Source organism: Mus caroli, chromosome 2 (genome assembly GCF_900094665.2).
Source record: "Mus caroli chromosome 2, CAROLI_EIJ_v1.1, whole genome shotgun sequence".
NCBI lineage: Eukaryota > Metazoa > Chordata > Mammalia > Rodentia > Muridae > Mus > Mus caroli.
The window spans coordinates 11045050-11054977 of record NC_034571.1 but is presented as its reverse complement, the minus strand read 5'-3'; the positions used below and the strand labels follow the sequence as shown (position 1 = coordinate 11054977).

Below are 9928 nucleotides of genomic sequence, written 5' to 3'. Positions count from 1 at the left end.
AGTCTTAAGATCCTGTGGCGGGTGTTGTGGGCAGTTGGCGAGTGTCAGCAGACCCTGCGCCCCAGCTGCTCAGGTCCCAAAGTTCTTTAGAATGACTTCTCTGAGTGCCTCTTTCCTATACTGAATCAGCTTGAATCCCTGGGGCATAATTCCTAACCCTGGGAAAGAAGACAAAGAGTGTATTTGAGCTTTATCTCAGGGTACATGTTTTCATTTTAGTTTGATATCTTTTGTTTTGTTTTGCTTATGGTTTAAATAAATAAAAAATGAGAAGTGATTGAAAAATAAGATTACCATTTTTTTTATTATGAGTCTGGAGAAGAATCCAAGCAAACTATTGGTGGGGATGGACTAGGACTCCCCCAAGAAACAGAAACACTTACCCATTTCATGTGGAATTTCATGACACAAAATAGCAATTGTTGTGGTCACTCCTGACTCCAATGAAGAGGAGAAGGCTGTGCCTATTACTAGGCCATCTGCAAAATTGTGCAGGCTATCTCCAACCAGGATCATAATGGCCAATAAGCTGATGGTTTTGCCTATAGAACCAGAGGAAGAAGTGAGAAGTGTAAATGAAGTAGCAGTGATGTCACTGTTCCCTCATATCCAAACACCTGTCTCCTCTCTTCTAACATTCTCATCTCAGACCTCATTAGCAGTCCTACTAGTCTCTGCTTTAATGATAAGGCAGAACTGGAAATAAACTGTGGTACCCAGCAAAAAAATGAAAGTCACTATTTTTTTAACTGCCTTGACCAAGTATAAAAATAAATTATGTGCTGACATTTGAATACTTCATTTTATTGAGCTAAGCAATGGTGACTTGAATTAGACTGGACCCCCATAGGTTCATATGTTTGAATACTTGGACTCAACTGGTGAAACTGTTTGGTAAGGATTGGGAGTTGTAACTCTAATGGAGGAAGTATTACTGGGGGCAGGCTTCGGAGTTTCAAAGGCTTGCTTTATCCTGATTGCCTCTTTACCTTCTACCCGTGGTTTGATATATGATCTTTCTGCTGTTCCTGCCTTTATGCTTTTCTTCCACCATCATGGACTCTATCCCTCTGAAGCAATAAGCACAACTAAATGCTTTCTTTTTTGAGTTGCCTTGGTCATGGTGTTTCATGACAGCAATAGAAAAGTAGCTAATATTATGCTAAAGATGAAATCGAAAGCAGTGCTGCAAACTTGTGAGAAGCTACTAATATCTTTTCCACCATGGTCTATGTAAGGCATTTTAACATCATTTAAGAACTGTGCTGTGTGCAGGATGCTGATGACCTTTGGATGTGATGCTACAGAGGAAGTAAAGCCTTGTAGAAGTTAGGTGATGAGTTGGAGCTACTGCCTTACCCTGCTCACCATGAAAGGGCTCAGTGGGAAGATGCTATCAGTGAGATAAAGAGTGGGCCCATTCCTCACCCTAACCTTGGCTTTGGTCCTTTGGGTTCAGACACTAGAATCATCTCTATTACCCACACATAGAAATTTGTTATAGCACAGAAGTGTTAGTATGTTGAATATAAAATTCCCTGTTGGAGATCATTTGCATGCTGCTGCCCACCTAGAGCTGCTGCTCTGAACCTGATGGTCTTCTACCAGTCTTCTCAGTGTACTTCCTGTCATCATGGAATCTTTGTATTACCTAATGTGACTGAGTTAATGGCCCTTCTAAACTGCCTTGTTCACTGCCCAAATGTGTCCAAAACAGAACCATAATTGACTCTTTGTCTCCCAAGTTATCTTTGTAACCATTACTCACTGTGCTTGTCTTGCTGTAAAATACCCTTCAGTTACCAGCACAGTTATATACAGAACAAAATAAAGGAGACATTTTGTTTACATATATTTATTTGTTTATATTATATTATATTGTACAAGCTATCTGCTTAGTAGTTGATAAAAATACATGGATTATAATTGGGTTTTAATAGAAAGAATTCCTATTTTAAAAAAGAAAGAAAGAAATCCCGATTGCGTATTGCAACCCAATTATAGATTTGAACAACTAACAAAAACGACGTTGAGAATAACACTTGTTCTGACAGTGAGAATACCTGGGTTATTTCAGTTAATGAGACAAGACATTTTCCAGTTACCACAGTCTAAGAGTTCAGCTTCAAATGAGCTGTTAATGAGGTGTTCAGAGTAGCGATTGTCACTATTGGAACCAGGTATATTTTCCAAATAATTTTACTTACTTAGAAAGAGGACTACTTTCTCATTCATTAACTATTTATGTCGTAAGAGTAAGAGGTACTATACACCAACATGAATTGGTATTTTGTAATAGTAATATAATTTGGTACACTGTATATTTCACTAAGTGATGACATAGTTAGTATGTTCAAGCAAGAGATAGCTACATCTACTATGTTATAAAGATTTCCTATGAAATTTACTCCCAAAGTTCATACTTGTTTGCAAATATTAAGAATTGAGCTGGGCAGGCATACTGGAGTTCACTTTGTTCCTAGCACTCAGGAGGAAGAGGCAGTCTAGTCTACAGAGTGAGTTGTAAGACAGTAAAAGTTGTTACATAGAGAAGCCCTGTATCAAAAACAAACAAACAAAGAATTGAATTGAATTAATGTAGCAGGGTATAGTACTGTGGTAAAGCTCTTATCTGGCGTATATGAAGGACTAGGGTTAATCTTCAGTCTGAAAAAGGAAAAGATATAACACACACCTCTTCAGGGTTTACTAACTCATTTAATTCTTTGTTAAAACTGGAAAGAGCTCCGGAAGTAATTAATCATAAACACACAGGATATAACACCATGACATCACTTAGCTGCTCCTGCCAATTTTCAAAAGAAAGTTTATTTTTATAAAGTAATTTAATTTAAAGTGATACATTTATAAAACAGCTGCCTGAAAAAAAAAGTATTTTCCTTATGCCTACAGGGCAGTTTTGATACAATTACTGATAGGAAACAGTCAAATGCAACAGCTTCAGAGATCTAGCCCTTTCTAGGAGACTCTATGGCTTATTTTCATTGTCTATCACTTTATCTCTGATTAAAGGCTTCTAAATGCCACAATATGGATAGATAAGAAGACACAGGTAAATACACACATTTACATGTAATCCATAAAGAACTGTGTATCTGTGCATATTCAGCAAGGTCATTTAAGCATTTAGGAGAAGATAAGCATTTGCTGGCAATTTAATAAACTTGATACCAAAATAACTCTAATATTAAGCCTTTGTTAACATGGCTGGCAGTCTCCAGAGTCACGCATGTCTGAACTATCTGAGATTTTCCTCCATGAAGCATGGGCTAGAACTAATCTGATTTGGGGTTTTGTTTATTTAAATCAGACCATGGATAGGATTTTCACATCTTGTCTTTTGAAATACAAGTTGAGTCCTACCAATGAGGTAATATGAGACACGTAATCACAGAGTCATAGCTAACTCAGTGTTTTCCAGGCAAATGGCAGCTGCATGTTTTAATTTAGATTTGCTCACTGTTCTTTCTATATGCCAAGCTTGATACCTGTAGTAAGAAGATTATTTGCAAGCAATGTTTGTTGCTCCTTGGTGTGGTTTCCACACTCTTCTCCTAATTAGATTTGGCATATCCTTTCTCCTTTCCTTTATTTCAAAGAAAAAAAAAACAAAACAAGAAAGTCTGGCATAGACCACTATGTGCCAAACATTGCAAATTTATACTGGAACTAAAAATTATACAAGAACTAAGTAATATCTTTAAACCAGAGAGATGACTTGGTAGGTAAGTACACTATCTGCTCTTAGAGAGGACCCACATTTGATGTCCAGCACCTACATGGAGACTCACAATCGTCTTTAACTCCAGTTTCAGGAGCTCTGACTCCTTCCTTTGCCTACTAATGGTACTGAGCACACATATGGAGCACAAACATACATGCAGACAAAATAATCACATACAGAAAATTTAAATATTATTACAAAGAATTAAATGACATCCTGAAAGCAGAATGGAACAGAATATGAAATTACATATTCTGAATAATATTAGTAAATTCTATGACTAATATTGCTAAAAACAGAACAATTATTATCATGATAACATATGTAGTATTAATATATTATTATGCTTATTAGTATTCGCATTCCAAGCTACATGGCAAACTACAGACAATGAACATGCTTGTTCTGTTCTACAGTATATATACAAGACCTCAAGAACAACACATTTTTAGACTATTTTGTTCATGCTGATGATCAATTCCAGGGCCAGACAAATGTTCTAGCACTGAGCTGCAGCCCCGGCTCCCCAAAGTACATCACTAATGAATAACAGAATTGAGAGAATCCATCAGCATGTGCAGGAACAATCACAAGGAAATTTTGATAGACTAACATTTCCTCTGTTCCTCTATGCCAGAACTCACTATTTGTGTGGCCTCACCAACAAACAGTTTATTCATTTGAATAACTTAAGAATACTTACTCTCATCTTATTGTGCTATTGGAGAATTGAGTGAGAAAATCCATCCCAAATGTATGGATCCCACAGTGCCTGGCATACAGGAGGTGCCCATTCCATGATAACCTTTATAGTTGATCACTAATTTATTGCAGTAGAATTGGAGTAGCTAATCATGATTGATTAGCATTCAAACATTATATTTGTTACAAAACGGTAACATAAATAAGAAAATTGCTGGTAGAAGAGAAAGTGATGAAAATCACACCAAACACAAACAGAACTTCAAAGAATTATCTAGAAACGTAAGCAATGAAGAGTGAGATGAGAAAGCACATAAATTAAATTCAGAAATAATAGAAACAAACCATGCAGGATGGCTGCAGCCTGTGTGCCTAAGACTTAGGAAGCAGAGGCAAGACAGGAGCCATGAATGACAGGTCAACCTTGTCTAAATAGTGAGTTTCAGGCAAATCTGAATAGAAACTAAGATCCTGCCTCAAAAATCCTCATCCCAGCAATAGAAATAAATTAAGTGTGGAAAGCAAAGAAATATAGATTGACAGTTCACCATCAGAGAAATAAATGAGTAGTAGGATAAGATATGAATGTAAATTGCTGTTTGGAATGTTGCTATGTCAGGGAACAAAGTGGATATTTCTTGCTTCTTTGGAGTCTCAGTTGTGTCATGTGATGTTTTTCTGGAAACTGTCTTCTGAGAGGATGGTTTTACTAAAGCAGACATGAGGAAGAATGTTTTGCCAAGAGAAAACATGTGGCATTTTTCTGGAAACTGCCTGAAAAATGGTGTGAGATGTTTTGCTAGAGCAGACACTTCAGAGAACACATGATGTTTGGAAAGGATATAAATATAACCCACAGAAAGTGGCTGATGCTGTGTGGTATTGGTTCGCCTTGCCACTGTTTGCCTGATCATTATTGGTTATGACTCCACAGATAAAAATTCACCAAACAACTTCTGGTAGTGTTCTGGCAGCTTCTTGTGGTTTCCACGGACTCAGGCTGATTGGCACAGCCTCACAATTTCTTTTAGATCAACCTGCCATTTCTGATTTGTGAATGATGTTTATGAGTGGATTGAGCTGCCACTGCCGATTCATGTGAAATGAATTGCTGATATTCTGACAACACAGATTGAATGTACCCCCAAAGAACTATTTCTAAACAGGTCCACATCCTCCTTTGCCCTATTAACCTTTCCTTTCTACTACCTCTGGTGGTGGTAGGCTAGAAAGGATGTTAAAGCATTTAAGTATAGTTATTAAAGTATGCTTTGAAAAATATAAGCCTATAGGTAACAGTGTAACAAGTGAGACAAACAAGGAAGAAAATAAATAAAAATGGAATCATGCCTACATAAGTAATAGTGAATTAAAGGTCTAGAACAGTGTAAAAGTTTAAATGGAATAAAGTTCATATTAGTATGTGATGTTCTTGGGATGCAGAAAAGAAATGGTGCTCCCTGAAGATTTTATTCAAAAGCTTTTCATGTATTAGACAATCTCATTTCTTTTTGACATATTTGTTTAAAAACAGATACAACATTTTTCTGTATCACTTTTTATATTCAATTTCTAAATACTTATTTATGTATTTTATGTATAAAAGTGCTCTGTCTTCTGTATACCAGAAGTGGCGATCATATTCCATTATAGATGGTTGTGAGCCACCATGTGATTGCTGGGAATGAACTCCAAAGCTCTGGAAGAGCAGTCAGATGCTCTTAAACCCTGAGCAATCTCTCTAGATCTTATCATTTAACTTTTAACTGTGTAAAATTGGTACTCACAGTTTCTGTTGGAGGCTGGCACATTGCATATGGGTAGCTCAGTTGTCTGTGAATCTTCTGGGCCTTTCTATGTTGAATTGAAATATGATTAATAAAGAATGAGTAACGGTGACATTGGGTTGACATTTGAAATATCTAAAGAGTTACATTGACATTTAAAAGACATTTGAACACTCCAGATACATATCTGACCTGCCACCTTACATACACACCATACAAAGTAGAGCAAGGACTATGAGCAGGACATACTTTTGTATTATGCATGAGTAGAGAGAAGCCATATCCTCTATAGAAGACTGAATGCCTCTCATCAAGCCTGTGGTTCATTTAAACTCTTTAAGCTACATAAGCCTTGACTAAAGACAAAAGTAAAGTTTCTTCTTGACCTAATTTGGCATGTCTTCTGAAGGCTGTCCTGGGATGGCCTCATCTCTCAGTCTATAAGTGGTTAGAGAGGAAAATCCCAAGGTAACCCAATGTCATATGCCTTTCTCTATGCCACAATGCTCTCTTATTGATTTGCCAGTCAGTAAAAGAATTTTGCCCATACACAGAGTCAAAAAACAGACACAAAATACAACTAGCAGATTCAAAGTTTTCAACTTTGTGAGATTTTGAAATCACCATGTACTTGAGTTATGATTTTAATTTCAGAGATTGAACTGTATATAGTTCAAGTTCTGGTCCACATTCTCTGTGCTTACAGTTTTTACTCTGACTTGTAAAGAGGGCACATTTAAAATAGCCATTCCACCCAAGTCCAGCTTAGTAAACCAATGTGCTTATTGTGCTTCCTTATAAGCACTTAAGGAATATGAGTGACCTCAAAACAGTCATATGACTAGAAAGTCCCACCCCAGTGTGGATCATGAATTCCTCTTAGCTGCATAAAGTTACATTATATCCACCACTAAAAACTTGATTTAAAACTATCTCTGCCTTCTGGTTGGTACAAGCTCCAGGCCACCTTGGGTGCCAACTCGGCAGATGGTCCCATGGTCCCCAGAGGACTCTCTACCTCCTAGGTGCCCTAGCACACCCAGGATCTTAGGATCACTGATGAGTGGAACACAACATTTATTCCAACAAAAATGGGAGTGCCTGGGGCTAGCAGGAGCAGGGACACAAGAGACCCGTTTGACCAGCAGCCCCAGTTCCTTCTGGTCAGCACTGGTCTACCTTGGTTTTGAACACAGCAGACATCCCCACAGTCCCCAGAGGAAGTACCACATCCAGGTACTTTAACATGCCCAGGATCTTAGGATTCCAGGATCCCAGGAAAACAGGAGCTTGGTCACACCAGGAACTCAGGGTCTCAGAGGAAGCTTGACTACTGACACATCCAGAAACTCAGGATCACAGAATCACGAAATCACAGGATCATAGAGAAAGCTGGACTCTGAGGAGTTCTGACTCAAATGGGATTACAAGAAGGATGGGTTCCAATCAGATATATTGAGGGCAAGGGGCACTTGAGATAATCAGATGGCAGGAGGCAAGCATAAGAACAAAAGCTACCCTTCCAGTTGGTGCCAGCACCGGGTCACCTTGGGCGCAGAGTCAGCAGACACCCCCAAGGTCCCCTAGAGGACTCTCCACGTGATCTTAGGAACACCAATGAGTGGAACACAACTTCTGTTCCAATCCAATCAAGCTGGACCTGAGACAGCATTAGGGAAGCAGAAAACCCGGCCTGACCAGGGTCACAAGTCCTTTCCGGTCAGTGCCAGCACTGAGTCACGTGGGTGCAGAGTCAGCAGACACCCCCAAGGTCCCTAGAGGACAGTTTCTGAGACAGACCCCGTTTCAGGCTCCAGACACCCAGGCACCTTCCATGCCAGAGGAGAGGTGTCTGCCCTGCCCTGAAGGGCTTTGCCAGAGCACCTGGAGGAGCCATCTTGGTTCCCAGATCCCTCCGAGACTAGTCTGCACAGGTGAGAGTGTGGAATACAGAAGCCAACAGCTTCTATGACAGGCCAAAGCTACACAGCTCCTGGGACGGGTTCTGTTTCAGGCCTTCATCTACTGCAAGGAAGCAGGTCTAAAAGCCAGATATCTGTGCACCTTCCCTGCAAGATGAGAGCTTGCCTACAGAGAGTGCTCTGACCACTGAAACCCAGAGGAGAGAGCTAGTCTCCCATGTCTACTGATAGAGGCTAACAGAATCACAAGAGGAACAATCTCTAACCAGAGACAAATATAACAACTAACTCCAGAGATTACCAGATGGTGAAAGGCAAACATGAGAATCTTACTAACAGAAACCAAGACCACTCACCATCATCAGAACGCAGGACTCCCACCTCGACCAGTCCTGGGCACCCAAACACACCTGAAAAGCTAGACCCGGAATTAAAAGCACATCTCATGATGATGGTAGATGACATCAATAAGGACTTTAATAACTCACTTAAAGAAATACAGGAGAACACTGCTAAAGACTTACAAGTCCTTAAAGAAAACCAGGAAAACACAACCAAACAGGTAGAAGTCCTTAAAGAAAAACAGGAAAACACATCCAAACAGATGATGGAAATGAACAAAACCATACTAGACCATAAAAGGGAAGTAGACACAATAAAGAAAACCCAAAGTGAGGCAACGCTGGAGATAGAAACCCTAGGGAAGAAATCTGGAACCATAGATGTGAGTGAGCATCAGCAACAGAATACAAGAGATGGAAGAAAGAATCTCAGGTTCAGAAGATTCCATAGAGAACATGGGCACAACAATCAAAGAAAATGCAAAATGCAAAAAGTTCCTAACTCAAAACATCAAGGAAATCCAGGACACAAGAGAAGACCAACCTACAGATAATAGGAGGAGATGAGAATGAAGATTTTCAAATTAAAGGGCCAGCAAATATCTTCAACAAAATTATGGAAGAAAACTTCCCAAACCTAAAGAAAGAGATGCCCATGAACATACAAGAAGCCTACAGAACTCCAAATAGACTGGACAAGATAAGAAATTCTTCCCAACACATAATAATCAGAACAACAAATGCACTAAATAAAGATTGAATATTAAAAGCAGTAAGGGAAAAGAATCAAGTAACATATAAAGGGAGGCCTAGCAGAATTACACCAACTTTTCACAAGAGACTATGAAAGCCAGAAGATCCTGGACAGATGTTATACAGAAACTAAAAGAACACAAATGGCAGCCCAGGCTACTATACCCAACCAAACTTTCAATTACCATAGATGGAGGAACCAAAGTATTCCATGACAAAACTAAATTCACACATTATCTTTCCAAGAATCCAGGCCTTCAAAGGACAATAACAGAAAAAAACCTAAACAAACAAACAAACAAACAAAAAAAAACAATACAAGGACGGAAACCATGCCCTAGAAAAAGCAAGAAAGTAATCCTTCAACAAGACAGTCACAAGAACAGAATGCCAACTCTAACAACAAAAATAATAGGAAGCAACAATTACTTTTCCTTAATATCTCTTAACATCAATGGACTCAATTCACCAATAAAAAGACATAGACTAAGAGACTGGCTACACAAACAGGACCCAACATTTTGCTGCTTACAGGAAACACATCTCAGGGAAAAAGACAGACACTACCTCAGAATGAAAGGCTGGAAAACAATTTCCAAGCAAATGGTCTAAAGAAACAAGCTGGAGTAGCCATTCTAATATCGAATAAAATCGACTTCCAACCAAAAGTTATCAAAA

The 9928-nt window shown here is 38.8% G+C and overlaps 1 protein-coding gene across 4 annotated transcripts in view; it reads right to left on the bottom strand.

Annotated features, from left to right (window-relative positions):
* The window catches only part of Slc39a12 (solute carrier family 39 member 12), a 104103-nt gene that overhangs the window by 33827 nt on the left and 60348 nt on the right, over positions 1 to 9928 (bottom strand). For all 4 annotated transcript variants that reach the window (XM_021156381.1, XM_029469894.1, XM_029469888.1 and 1 more), the window contains 2 exons: positions 6235 to 6301; positions 384 to 542 (listed from right to left, as the gene is read on the bottom strand). In XM_021156381.1, coding sequence (XP_021012040.1) covers positions 384 to 542; positions 6235 to 6301 — 226 coding nt within the window. The remainder of the gene's footprint in view (positions 1 to 383; positions 543 to 6234; positions 6302 to 9928) is intronic.